The 15,038-nt window shown below is 40.2% G+C and overlaps 1 protein-coding gene across 1 annotated transcript; it reads left to right on the top strand.

The window, feature by feature from the left end:
- Positions 1-5,958: 5,958 nt before the first annotated feature.
- On the top strand, positions 5,959-14,703 carry LOC119724187 (EGF-like repeat and discoidin I-like domain-containing protein 3). Its single transcript, XM_038195127.1, has 5 exons — positions 5,959-6,004; positions 9,178-9,327; positions 10,637-10,775; positions 13,749-13,920; positions 14,557-14,703. Exons 1-5 carry the CDS (start codon positions 5,959-5,961, stop codon positions 14,701-14,703), a joined length of 654 nt encoding a protein of 217 aa, XP_038051055.1.
- Positions 14,704-15,038: the final 335 nt, after the last annotated feature.

The following is a 15,038-nucleotide window of genomic DNA, read 5'->3' as shown; positions in this document are numbered from 1 at the left end:
TGAATCATTATTTCATAATCCGATATTCGTACTACACCAGCCCAGCTGCGTTTTGCGCGACATCACGCAGTACGCGCGACCATGGAGGTGGAATGCATGACGCGCACGCAATTGTGTAGGGGCATTCCATATGATAGTCAGAGGGGTGTTTCATAATAAAAACATGAAGTAAAATTGTTGAACAAAATGGTTGGCAGCGTCTAGTTTTTGACTTCTTTCGATTTTTGGACCGAAAAAAATTGGTTTTTGACCAAAAAGGTATTTATGAAAGGGAATAAATAACACTCTGTTTAAAACCAGTGTGAGTCTGGATGAGTAATAATTACCCATCCAAACTCACACTGGTTTTAAATAGAGTGTTTTACTATACCTCATACATATTCATGGTCGAGAGCCGAACACTCACTGGTCAATTCGCCATCACATGCCAGATGTTATTTGTGCTGTTTACCAGACGCGCGCGCGAGGATTCACACACAGGGTAAATACGCATGCGTAGTAGACTGTCGCACGGGTTACCCGTGCGACAGTCTACTACGCATGCGCTTTACAAAGCAATCTTGGAACTGTCGCACGGGTGTAGTACGCACGCGCGAACGTCGCCCAAACGAGTTACACACGATGAGATGGTTGCACGGCGCGTTATTTTCCCGAGCGAGCTCAATGATGCCGAACTAGAAAATATTTATGGACAATAAAGATATCTCCTGTACAAAAGAATGTTGCACACAAACTATTTACAGCTGTACTGCATTGTAAACGAACTGAACTAGTGAAGTTGAGCAATACAATTCTTTTGGTGAACTGGTGAAGTTTAAAAAAAAAATGAGGTGCATACTGCAACAAAAAAACAACCCAAATCGGCGCTAAATATGTATGAGGTATAGTAAAACAAATATAACATAGTTTATTTCGGGTGGACAGCCGATATTCGGTGACAGATTGAATGTTCTATTCCACTCAGCTTCGCCTCGTGGAATAGAACATTCAATCTGTCACCTCATGAAATTATTCTTACCATCGCGCTCACAAACATTCGTTATTTGTATAATAATACCTCCGAAACACACATTTATTCCGTTAGTTAGGATCATTCTTGTTCCATGGCGCGGTGTTTATGTGCAAATTCATGTTGGTGTGCGCGTTCAGCGTTGCGCGTAGCGGATATTGTTCCAAAGAGCCAGCGCTTCAGCGTTGGGTTCAAACATTTTCGTGAAGGGGTGGTTTGGAAGAGAGAAATACATTTCACCAATTTTGTATTGAAATAAAAGTTCAAATATATCAAATGACAAGGATCTATATGTCAGTTATATAAAACAAATATTGAGTGGCTTTTAATTGTGAAATGGGAGGAATATTATCGCTTGGTGAAATCTCCCATTCCACGCTGATCCACTCAATATTTGTATACTATGCTTGGTAGGAGGAATTTTTATCACAAAGCAAGAATGTACTGAAGATTCAGAATAATTACTACTGACTCTTATGAGTTGTTGTGTCTTAAACTGAAGAAGAATATCCCGGGAAAAAAATATAGGTTTTACCGGCTATTTTAAAAGGTTTGTCATTCGAATTTACTGTTTGTAATATTCAAATTGGTTAATCAACATCGATTTAATTCAATTCAATTCAAGAAAACATTTATTCCACACTCCTTTAGAGAATACATCCATAAATAAAAGAAAGACCGGTAAATAGCAAAATAACACTAGGTCCCGAAATCCCCGAAAATTTAATGTTTTGGATTGTTTACCTATCCAATTTCAAACATGTTGTTGAAAGGAAACCAACCTAATGTCTTACCGTTCCCGAGAAAAGAGGACAATTCCCCGTTTGTTTACATCGGACACCACGGAGTACGAATACCTTTTTTTGTGTCGTTCTCATACTGTGTACTATATACACGATGTGTCTCGGGAACAGCGGTCACTAATCACCAATGCAAAAATGTGGTTTTCTCAACGTCCGCAAAAGGCATTAACAATGGCTTTTATTGTAAACATCAGGGCCCAATTTCATAGCACCGCTTAACAGTAAGTAGAAAAGTTGTCCCTGCTATAGCAGAAAATCATGCTGCTGCTTAAGCACTATTTCATATTAATGGCTGCGCGCGCATGGAGATTTATATTGTAACGTCACTGATTTAAGCAAAGTTTTCTTCTGTTGTTAAGCGTGCTTTTGCTGTGCTGACTGCTTAACGGTTTCTATGAAATAGATGGAGGCTCGGTAAGCACAAAGTCGGCTGTTAAGCAGCGCTATTAAATTGGGCCCTGGATGATCACAGGCTGTGAGTTGACAGTTTGGCCTATACTTAGGTTTTACAAATTATACACCATGAGTAGAAATGTACCAGACTTTTTTACGATGGTTTCGCACACTTGCTCAACTCACCACTCTTACCTAAGCACCTTGAATACAATCATTAAAAGTGATGTTAACAATGGAATTTGAATTCTCCGTTGGTACCAGACTATACCACAGAGGTTTACGTGCACTTTGTGTTGAAAGGAAAAAAATAAGAGGCGAGTTGGCTTAAGTTATTCTTTATATTGCCCTAGTTGAGTGATGTCACCAAAGGACCTTGGGTCGTGCACGTGTGCCCACCAGACAATCTACACCGAGGGTTACACGTACTCTCTGATAAAAGAGTACAAGACGATTAGAATATTTTTATGTTGGCTTTGCGCTTCGTCGAACTGTACAATGAAAAGGTTAATGGTATTGGATTAATGTCTTTGTTGTAATGTACTATGAAAAGGTTAATGGCTGTACCTCCTTGCATTTCCCCGCAGTTACTGCATTATAAATGATAGCTCTTCACATTGTGATCCTATTTCCAACGCAAAAAAAAAGCGACCACAATGGCCTCGCCATTGTACCATTTTCAGGATACAAATAAAATGGTGGATTGTATGGCCAAGTTTTAGATTTTAAATTGCGTTGGCACCGTTGTCTTGTTTTGTTTTAGTTTAAAATTTATTGAAAATTGTTAATATCTGCGTTATTGCATCATGGGAGTTTTGATATCTTAACTGTTTAATACAACTTAGATTTGGGAAAAAAACTACATCCACGAATGTTGTTTTGGTTGTTTTTGTTCTCGCGTATTGTTGACACCAAACACCGCCGAAAGTTATCAGCTGGGGGCTCTACATGATGTTTACTTACACATCACATATCTCAGTAAGTTTCTGTTTTAGCACAGTGTAGACTTCTTGATGTTCAAAGACTGAATTCAATCGTCAGTTGGGCCAATGCTTTTTTTTAATTAAAAACCATGAAGAAAATGAATTTCACCTTTTAAAGATGGTTTTGTGCACTCACTAAGGAGTGCGCGAAACCATCGTTAAAAATGTACATATTACCAATGGACAGTGAAACTAATCATTAAAAGTGAATTAAAAATGTATATCTCTGTCGGCACTAGACGATCCTAATAGGGGTTTTCGTGCACTTTGCTGTTAAAGGTAGATTTAAGGGGCGAGTTGGTTTTAGTTATTCTGTATGTTTCCTTAGATGGAGTGACGGTAATACCAAGGGCTTTCAAAAAGTTCATGACTACGTTTTTAGTGAATGGGGCTTTTGGTCTGAATACAGGTGCATGTTATTCACCAATTTGTTGTATATTTCACAAATTCATATGATATTGATTAATATATTTTTTTACGTGAAGATTGCGGTTTACCGCGGTACAAATGTATGCACGTATCTTTTAATGGAGACAGCATGTCATCATTGCTCAATGTTATCAATGTTATCAATTGCTACGTGTGTACAGATTTATCAGAATACCTAGACTTTAGGGTGAGTCGTTAGAGCCAGTCGTGTTTTGTTCGACGAGGCCCCAAATGTTTAATAGCACGGCGCTCGCTAGTGCTGTATATGTGATTACATTACTATTGCAGTATTTTTGTTCTATAGTTTTGTATCATTGCATATTACGTAGTGTTGAAGTCGAGTCCTCAAATCCGAGTACAGAGTACTCCGAGTACTTTAGAGACCGAGTCACACTGTGATTTCCATAGGCAACGGACAATACCTGTGCTTGAAATGTGCTCACGAAACACTGCATGTGCAGAGGGACAAGGATTTTGCTTGGGAAAATCCCGAAAATGGCCTCACTGGTAACCGTGATGCGGCGAGCTGACATAAGAAGCATGGTCTTGGCTGGCTCCACATTCGCGAATCATCACTGCTACGACTTCGAATGTTAGTAGTAATTTGGGAGGCGAGAACTAGACTTGGCCGTAATACAGACTGCAACTGCGCTACATTGCGTTCCAGGTTGAGCTATGAAATTGATTTTAAATAAATGTACTCGATTTTTACTCCCGAGTACAGGAGTCCAGTACCGAACACCAAACCATCAAGGCCGGGCAAAATTCGAGTACAAAGAATCGAGTACGGGCCAAGTTCAGTTTTTTTTTCGAGCACTAATAGTCGAGTACGGGCCGAGTACTTGCGTGTACTCAAGTTGTACTCGAGTAAGAAAGAGTACGGGTACGAGTATTAAAACACTGATATTACGCTTTTTATTGTGCTTTTATCATAAATCTTCAATACAATAAAGAACGTTTCCATACAGTATTCTATATAAATACATTTACGAATTGTTAAAGGTGATACTTCACAGACAAAAAAAAGGTCGCAGTGGCTAGTGGCAAACCATCTCGAGAATTCAATTATTTTTAGTGGTCAAACTTTTTGAGTAAATCCGGTTAATACTTTACAGGTTTGCAATTGCAAAGCGCTTTTGACGTCGGGAAAACGTTCGCTACGAAATGTGTTGGTGTTAAAAGGTGTTAAACTTTTGCAAATTTGTGACAGGAAAACTTGGCATGACGTAACAAAAACTTAGGTATAAACTGAGGTATTTTGCTCTAAATATAAGAAGGTGAATTCACGATATCAAATAGTCATACAATAATTTACGTGTATATTTTGGTATAAGGTGTATAGTGTATTGCTGCCGTAATGTAACATTTGTATTGAAATTTGTATTTGTTGTGTTCGATATGGAAAACATTTAAATGCAAATTCGTGTATACATTGATGTGTAACAAAGTTAATTAGTATGGTGTTGGACAATCTTTTTTCAATTATATCATTGCCACGCATAATTGCTAGGATGTATAGCACCTCAAAATACCCTAATTTCTATCATAACTACCGGATCAAATAGAGTGAAGGGTCAATTTGTGTTGATAAGAAGAAAACAACATGAATATGACCACATGTTAATAGTGTGATGTTCATTTGATGCCGAGCTGCCATAACAAGAAGCTAAGAGGAAGCAATCTGTATCTCATTGAACCACATAGTTACCAATATGGTTCAATTATAATTCAAATGCTTGTAACGTTCTATGAATATGTACATGTAGGTGAAATAAAACATATCCAACAAAGAAAACATGCACTCGTTTAATTTTTAATTGATCAGTTGATGTGCTCTGCGTATTAAAAACGAGGAGGGCGAGACGACTTGCTGCTTGTCCAAATTTGATTGCAATTATAAAATACATAAAAAGGAGAGAAAAAAATCCCACTTTGTTCGATTCACGCTCGTTTGTGATTGGGTAGACTTGCTGTGACGTCAGCCTGTTCGTGGTCTGCGGCTGCTCAGCTGCTCAGGCGAGCGCGTGGCGTTTTTACTCGGTGATATATACGATCAACACTAGCGGAGTTTCGATCATTGCGTCAATCAGGTTTGGTCTTAGTGGTCAGGCTCTTTCCTGATCGTCGTTCAGTAATCTACATGCGAAGCTGGTGTGGTGTGTGTGTCGTTCATTGCATTAATCAGAGAAAGGTTCCAGTAAAGTGTTAAGTCGAGGCTCTTTTCCCATTGTTGTTTTGTAGTCTACGTGCGTAGTTACCTTTTTTGATAATTCGCGTTGGTGTGTGAGTCGTTAAATACATCCCAGCTGATTGTGCTCAGAATTCACCTGCATCTTGGACAATGAACGGAGCAGCAGCTTTGGTTCTGATGTTGTCAGCAATGGCAGGTAAGATTTAATAATCTATCACCTTGAGTACGTCGATCCTCCGACTGCCAATATCAGACAAGCTTAGCTAGATCAGGATCGGGCATACACTGTGCATCTCTCCCATTTATTTTACAACATGAAATCCCAAGTTGCAACAGTCGGTCGAGATTTAATTTGGTGATCTGTGTTGGTTTGACAAGAAAACAATTTGTGTATGTTTATGATCACCGTCACAGCCGATTAAATAAAACGTCATTTTGATAAATTAATCTGTGTATTTAAACAGAAAGATTTCAAAACAAAACGGCGGCCGCTACATATATTACCAGTTTTAAACCACGGAAATGGAAAATAAAACTAGTAACATACACATGTATAATGGATTTTAGTCTTAGGTGCAGTATGATTAACCTTATCAAGTTTGACCCTGTAAAGTCCCTTCGGGTTAGCAAGGTTTATTGTGTCCCTATCTTTATTTCCAAGTACGTCGGCAGATTTTTCTAAAATTGAACAATAATGTTGGTTGGCCAATAATCAAAAATATAACCTCACTTGTTAGCACGACGGTGACTTCAAAAGAGCACGTCGTTTCATTATTGGTGAATGTATTCAGAATTTCGACATTTTTGTTCAAATTAATTAAAACTCTGTACAAACGTTTTTCGGAGTCAATTATGGTGGTCCAAAAGCTCAACAGAGAAGCAAAAAAGCTGATGGAAGGTTTTGTTAAAATGCTTTGCTACTTTTCTGCTTTTCTGTTAACAGAAAAGCAAATTCAGTGCTTTGCTAAAATTTATGTTCCTACTTTTTTGCCTTTCTGACAAAATGTTTGATCTGCTTTTCTGGTAGCAGAAATGCAGATGTCCCTTTTGAACCGCCACTGATGGAGTAACGTGAGCCTATTTTTCTGGTATAGCAGAATATCAGAAAAGTAGAAAAATGCGTTTTAGCAAAACTTTTAATCTGCTTAATTTCTGATAGCAGAACATTAGAAAAGTACAACTCAGCAGTTTAGCAAATCATTCAATCTGCTTCAAATTTTCCGGTAGCAGAAAATCAGAAAATTAGAAAAACGCATTTTTACAAAACGTTCAATCAGCTTTTCTGTTATTCTGTTAGCAGATAAACACTTTTTAACCTCCATAGATCAATACACAGTGTTGTTGACTCGAGTCGCTGACTCGGACTCGAGTCGCATTTCTTTTTACTTGAGACTTGACTTGACTTGGGCAGACATGACTTGATACTTGACTTGACTCGAATAAATTTGACTTTCTGACATGCGCACTAGCATAATCGGTTGAAAAGAATTCAGATATACATAGTGAATTAGCAACCAGCACACGATAGCTGGGCATCCTGAGCCTGCCACATGTTATGTACACGACCAGCGCTATGCGTGTGTTATGGTGAAGTTTGTGCTGTGCGTAGTCTGAGTGCTGTGGCCTCGTGGCTAAGGGCACTTATTTGTGGTCTGTGGGTAAAGCTGCAGGTTGTGGGTTCGAGTCCTGGCGGGCTCATGGTGCGTCTGCCCTTAGACAAGGCACTTTGTCACTCATTGACTCGAGACTTGACTTGACTTGACTTGAAAACAATTGACTTGGGACTTGACTTGACTTGTGAACAATTGACTCGAGATTTGACTTGACTTGGAAAAAAATGACCTGAGACTTGCCTTGACTTGCTAAGATTTGAATTGGGACTTGACTTGACTTAGAAAAATTTGACTTGGTTACAACTATGTCAATACACCTTATGTCGACCATATCAAATTCAAAGCGAGGTAAATTCTGCAGTTTTGAAACTTGAGAGTAGAAATGAAAGATTCATTCCAAATTTGAGGATGAGACGTCAAATACACAAGTATGGCACCATCCTATTCAACAGTTTACAATTTGTGAAATAGATTCGGGAAATATGATCGGAAATGGTTTCCTCGGATCGTGAATAACGTCTAGTCTGGTTCCCTGACCTCACAATTCCGCCCGGACGTCTATAAATTGTAGGTCAGGCAGCTGCCACCGGGCTTGAAATTAACATGACGACCCTTTTTCAAAGCTCAGCTTCGTCTCAGCTTGGACTTTATAATTGAAAGCTTTTAATGTTCCGATCAAATTTAAGAAAAAAATGCTTCGTATATCACACAGTTTGAATTTCTTTAAGAAAACATTGAGCTCAGTATTAATGTTGAACTGGAATCTTCAAGTTAGGAACCCAAATAGTGGGCGAAGCCGAAATGAAGACAAAGCCGAGTTTTGGATTACACGTATAGGTAACCGTCCTCAGATTCCAAAAAGGAAATGACACAGAAAAGCTCGTTAATCGCAACCTCGTCCCCAGTGCTTATTTTATTTCCAGCCTCGTTTCCAGAAGCAGGCCCTGGATAGGACATGTTTTCCTGTATTCTGATTCGATACCGCAATTGGCTAGAAATGGATTTATATCGTGTACTCGGTGTTGTTATTTCCATTATGCATTACATGGGTTTGCGATCATTGTCATTATAACATCCACGCCTTCTCAAAAATATTTATTTTCTCTCCAATTTGCTCATTTTTAATATGAAATGTGATACTGCATATTGCTAGATAAGAAAGTAACATTTTGATTTTGAAAACAATTGTGTTTTCGTAACCCACGCCGCGACGAATTGATTTTGTTTTTACCCCAGACACCGCATACAAAAACCAACGCAATTGTAACGCACAGGCAGGCACCAGAATATTTCTCTTTGCATACGTGTTAAAAATGTAAGCACGTGCAATCGATCCAATACCAGGGTGAGAGAGCTGGTAATGGTAGGCGGGTACTGCTCAACACCCTGGGAACGAGATTTCGCCTCTCAAACTCAATGCAACCAATGAATATCAATTATCAACTCAACTTAAAAAAAATAACAAGCATAACAAATATAATTAGTTAGAATATTTTGGTCTGGGAACCAGATTTAAGCGGGGGGAGGGGGGGGGGTTACCATATATATATTTAAAATATTTACGAACTGGGATAAAATGATTGTGAAACAATGAGGATGGAAACCCCGGATCAGAGGCGACGCATGTAATGCAGTAGGCTTACACCTCAAACATGAATTGTTTTTTATTTGATTGTCGTATAGTTGTGAAAAATACCAAGTTGATATTTTATTAGCCACATTGTTTTATAGAGCGACCATGTAATTAATTCCAAAGTGCTGTTGGTTGGTGTGGAGAGCCAGCAGAGGGTGTGTTACTCCGGTCCCCCACCGGAACCTGATCCTGATAATCCGGATGACTGGATGAAGCAAGTCATGCAAGAGATACGGAAGCGTTGCCCGGGAAGGAGGCAACCCACCCTAGCGGGTAGGTCGTCCTACGATCACCCATACGTTAGATATAACTAACAAGCATGTGGGTTTGTTCTATCACAAGGTTATGTATTGTATTGAGATCGAACTTTTGTTGTTTACCGAATATCAAGGTTCGTCGAAGACGGCAACTGTCGTTAAACGCCTGCTAAAATGAGATATGTTTCATGTTTGTTTCTTTGCATTATCACAATGATATATTTCTTTTCTATACACAATTGAGCAAGCCGAAAGTATTGGTCGTTAGAAACGTCGCCAGAACTGCAAACATGTCCCTGACGTATTGAGAAGAACTCCACATGTAACGGAATGAATCAATGAGACCTCATTTGCATAGCGGTGCGCGATTGGATCTCACCGCAAATATGCACTGCATATGTATTTCACTGCTTGCATATATGAATAATGGTGCTAGAACGTAGATTATACGATTAGGTACTAGTCGTATACCAGCCGCTACGATGGAACTTAACTGAAGTTCACGGACAAAGTACGGGTTTCTAACGACTTGTCATCAAGTCTAGCAACTTCCCACATTCAAAATGTTTCTCACTGCCGAATTCGAGGGGGGGGGGGCTTTTTTATATTTGCAATAACGAGGCCCTACTATCAATCTAACTCTTACCCCAGTTGGTACGGGAAAACCTACCCCAGCTGGTACGGAGAAACCTGCCCCAGCCGGTACGGAGAAACCTAACCCAACTGGTATGGAGAAACCTACCTCAGCTGGTACGGAGAAACCTACCCCAGCTGGTACGGAGAAACCTACTTCGGCTGGTACGAAGAAACCCACCTTATCTGACTCGTGAAAACATGCCTTACTTTAAGTCGTCTTAAGATATCCTATATCGTAGATTTGACTAATAAGCATATGGATCTGTTCTATTACAAGGTTATAGCATTGAGTTTGAACATTTTAAATATATTCTCTTAACCGTTAATCAAGTTTCATCGAAAGCTGCTTACCCAACTCCTCCCAATTGAAAGAAAATCCATTCAGGTGTTTTTGTGCACCCCCCAGAGTAAACCCAACAAAGATAAACAACGGAAAAACCATTGGTGTATTGTCATGCTCATTGTATTTTCTCCCAAATTCAAAACGTTTCTCACTGCCCAATTCGAGGGAGGAGGGGGGGGGGGGGGCTTTTTCTTATTTGCAATAACGAGGCCCTACTATCAATGTAATGTTTGTAAGGTAAAATTTGCAGTTACGATCAAATTATCATTCTCTCAATATCACTTTTTTTTTTTTAACTATCAATATGAATAAATATTTCATTTGCTTACTCATTTGTTGCCAGCAGAGTGTTCCAGTCTGCAACCCCTTGGTATGGAGGACGGGACAATCCAAGATGATCACATCACGGCGTCCAGTATTTGGAGCACTACATATCCAGCCCGGAAGGCACGCCTCAACATTGACAACGGATGGGCAGCCTCGAGGTAGGTATTGTAACGGGCCGAGCAGGCCGGGGCGTGGCGGGGCTACTAATTAAAACATCAACCAAAGAAAACACACAGTGAGCAAGACAGAATTCGGGGGCGCCTCCCAGATTTTAGTTTGATAATATACGCAATAACTATTTACAAAGATAAACCAAGAGTAAATTAATAAAAGCAGATAAATATAATATCGGGTGAAACTTACAACTATAAGACCAGTGCAGTGGCGTGGCTGGAGGAGAGCGCACAGCAAACGGAACTTCAACGTAACAGTGTGATAACAAAAAGAAAGAATGACCAACGCCCAATTGCGCGCACCGGCCTTATATACCCGTAAGGTGCACCCGACCAGAAAAGGTATTAAAGGAATGCAAAATATGTTTGGAACTTAACCGCTGTGTTGCACGTGGCGAACAGAGTCTTTGTTACACCACCTCCTGCTCCAAAAAGACACGTCCCGTGTCTGTGCAACAACAATTTAGTAATTATTACAAAAAGTGGGACCTAAAGAACTTGTATTAATTTTATAATTTCAAATATTTAATTCTTCAATAATTATTATCATCGTTAATCAATTAAAAGTCCATAAACTGCTTTTAAAGTTTCTTTGTTTATAAATGAAACTAAATTTTCCAATTCTTAACTTTTAGCAATGTCATAAAAACGTCGTAAATCTTTCATCAATTCCATAATTAAATTACCTTTTAACGTTTAAATATGTCTAGGATTTTTTTAGTTTTTCCCTAAAATTCCATTATCAAACGTTTTATGGTTTTTGTTTTTTCTTCTTCAATTAAATCTTTGATATTATCAATATCGGCATATTTTGAAAACACTTGTTCAACTTGTTTGTTTTTTTTCCAAAAGTTTAACGAAAATATACTAGAAAACAATTACATGGGTCAACTAAAATTTTACTCAGTAATAAAACAAAAATCTTGTGTGTGCTCTACAGATGTTAACATTCCAAATTCACCGTAATGTTGCTTTTTTTTTTTTTTTTTTTTTTTTACACAATGATTAATGGTACGGTTTTACACAGAATCTCTAATGACTTGGGACAGTTAAACAAGATTTATCACAATAAAAGATACAGAGAACAGGGAATTTAAGTTACAAAGTCTCTCATCCAGTTGGGAGGTCGCGTTACTCGTCCAGCTCGGGTCCGACGATGACAGAAGGTGTTGTCCTCTTGAGTTGGATCCCCGGTTGTAATGTCCCCAACGACTTGGCCAAAATCGTCAGAGTCAGTCCAGCTTGCGAATTCTCCATCGGTAGTTGCGGACCAACCGGTTGGCTGTCTGTCAGCCTGACTTTCGCCCTGGATCACGGGATTGTCGCCTTCCCTCAGAGTACACGGCTTCAGTCTGTCAAAGTGGACGACTTGACGCTGGCGAGTAGTACTCGGTACTTGGACTAGGTAGTTCGCATCAGAAAACTTCTTGAGAACTTTGCAAGGTCCCTTCTTAATCCCAGGGTCGTGGGTTCGAGCCCCACATTGAGGCTTCTTTCCAGGGCCCGTTCAAATACCAACAGAACTCGCGCTCGGCCTGGACGAACCAGATCAACTCCAATCCTCATTTCAATTGCAACATGCATCAGAGTCGGAATCTTCAAGACGCTCAGAAGTACCAGCTGATGGCCGGTGAGGTGGTCCCATCCAACCGAGTGCCTCTGTTCGTGTCCAAGCCACAAAAACCACAGCTTGATCGCATCGTCGTGGACATAGTTGAAGGCAAATATGAGACATACCATGTGATGTTCCTCGGAACAGAAGACGGCAAGATCACTAAGGTAGTCAGGTTACCGGGTACGGACACGTCTTGCGAGATTGAGATCCTGTGTGTTACGCCTAATCGACAGTGCCAACCACTGAAAAGGATTGAGCTTCACTCAGAGATGGGCGCCCTCTATGTAGGGATGTCGTTCGGTGTCGTGATGGTGTCGGTACAACGATGTCACATGTACGCCACAATGAAGGAATGTGTGGAGGCCAGGGATCCCTATTGCGGCTGGAACACACAAACTGACGCCTGCACAACAAGACCACAAGATAAGGACACCTTGGACCTTTGGATACAGGAAATTACAGCGTGTCCGGTCGTCAACAGAGCAGTTGACGGCGACTACGGCAGCTGGTCCGACTGGTTCCCGTGCCACGATCCCAACGCTGCCACCAAAATTTGTAACGGGCCGAGCAGGCCGGGGCGTGGCGGGGCTACTAATTAAAACATCAACCAAAGAAAACACACAGTGAGCAAGACAGAATTCGGGGGCGCCTCCCAGATTTTAGTTTGATAATATACGCAATAACTATTTACAAAGATAAACCAAGAGTAAATTAATAAAAACAGATAAATATAATATCGGGTGAAACTTACAACTATAAGACCAGTGCAGTGGCGTGGCTGGAGGAGAGCGCACAGCAAACGGAACTTCAACGTAACAGTGTGATAACAAAAAGAAAGAATGACCAACGCCCAATTGCGCGCACCGGCCTTATATACCCGTAAGGTGCACCCGACCAGAAAAGGTATTAAAGGAATGCAAAATATGTTTGGGACTTAACCGCTGTGTTGCACGTGGCGAACAGAGTCTTTGTTACAGTATCAAAGGGAAATACCACACCTGACACTTCACTCTCATATTCACTCTGTATCATTACAATGCCACAAAACCCTCCTGAATGTGTTTAATTAATGAACATCTAATTGCCTCAGTGGGGTTTTGTTTCTCTACGTTTTGTTTTATTTTGTTTGGCATTGTTTTTCTTTTTTTGCAATGGTTCTCCTTTCCATTATAAATAAAAAGTTATCATCCCCGGCCAAAGCCCAACCCGGACTCATGCGCATTTGAATCGCACACTGTAACGAGTTTCAATAATAATATTTGATTTTCAAATCCATTCCACAACCAGATTTGCGGAGTATCGTTATTTCATTGTTCCTCATCCTCTCTTCACTCTGTGTACAGTGACGACGCCAATCCCTGGATCGAGGTGGACCTCTTCCAGAGTACAGTGGTGTCTGGGGTTACCACACAAGGCGCCGGCCGCGGTTCGCATGTAACTGCGTACAAGGTGGCGTATAAGAAGCAGCCCTCATCCGACCGTGAACACGTGACGGATGGAAACGGAAACATCAAGGTAAACATCAATCTTTACTTAGTCTTGCTGTAAGCTACATTTAGCTTTCGTTCGTAAAACAGTTTTGAAAAGAAAATGTAAAGGTTTGTTTCCCTTATATTTTGTTTGGGCTTTTATCGCAATATGATAACTTCATTATTTACGACTTTCTACGGTTCCATGCTCATGCAACCATTTAGCCATTTTGAAATCGCGTCTGATTATACCACGTGTGAACAAAAAAGCATGTCCTGCTTTTGATTAGTTTTCTCAGCTATTTTAAAAGATTTTTCATTCAAATTCACCAACTCTATCGTTCAATTTCGTCCACGAAAAATTTCCAATTTAGTCCAATTTAGTCCAGATTTTGGTCCCAAAATAGCAAAACGCTCTGAAGCTGAAACAGAAAAGTATGTCTATAATGTCTATAATAGGTCATTATGTCTATAATATCGCTGAGAATGATCAGAAAAGTGAGTGCCCACCCAAGATAAGCAGTTTACTTTATGCAGTTATTACGGTTTGTTGAAATTCTGTTTCGAAGGAAGACCCCGTCAGCTAAGAACGCCCACTTTTTTGAAGTTTTGGTCCTAGACTTTACTACAAGTAGGCTATTTTTATACAAATCTTCGTTTATTGCGTTGGGATTCATTTCAGGTGTTCATCGGTAACACTGATAGAAACACCCCGGTCACTAACCTGTTTGACGAGAGTGTGGTGGCCACGGTAGTACGCATTGAGCCTACTGAACGGTATGCTAATGCCGCTCTGCGATTGGAGCTGCTTGGATGTCGTCGTGGTTAATTCAGCTGAAGCATTGAGGTGATTCTCTCCGATAGCGCTGACAAAATTTCACTCTATATAAAATAGTCCGAGAGCCCAGTGAGGTTTAATTAGAATATCGCGCACAAAAGGTCTGATGGTGGCAGCGAGTAGGTGGGGGTGTCCAACCTTCGAAACCGTCATTCTTAAGTGTCACACCCCGTGCGTTTGGGAGGGGGCACCGCCCAAAGACCCCCGAAATTGACTTTTAATTAGAATGTCGCGCACAAGCACGATTCCAACGCGAAAAGATAGTATTCGATGAACTTATCAATGACCAATTGTTTAAGAATGAGAAATCCCGTGCATTCCATGCT

The sequence above is a fragment of the Patiria miniata genome, unplaced genomic scaffold (genome assembly GCF_015706575.1).
Source record: "Patiria miniata isolate m_02_andy unplaced genomic scaffold, ASM1570657v1 HiC_scaffold_1, whole genome shotgun sequence".
Lineage (NCBI taxonomy): Eukaryota > Metazoa > Echinodermata > Asteroidea > Valvatida > Asterinidae > Patiria > Patiria miniata.
This window is presented reverse-complemented; position numbering and strand designations above follow the sequence as displayed.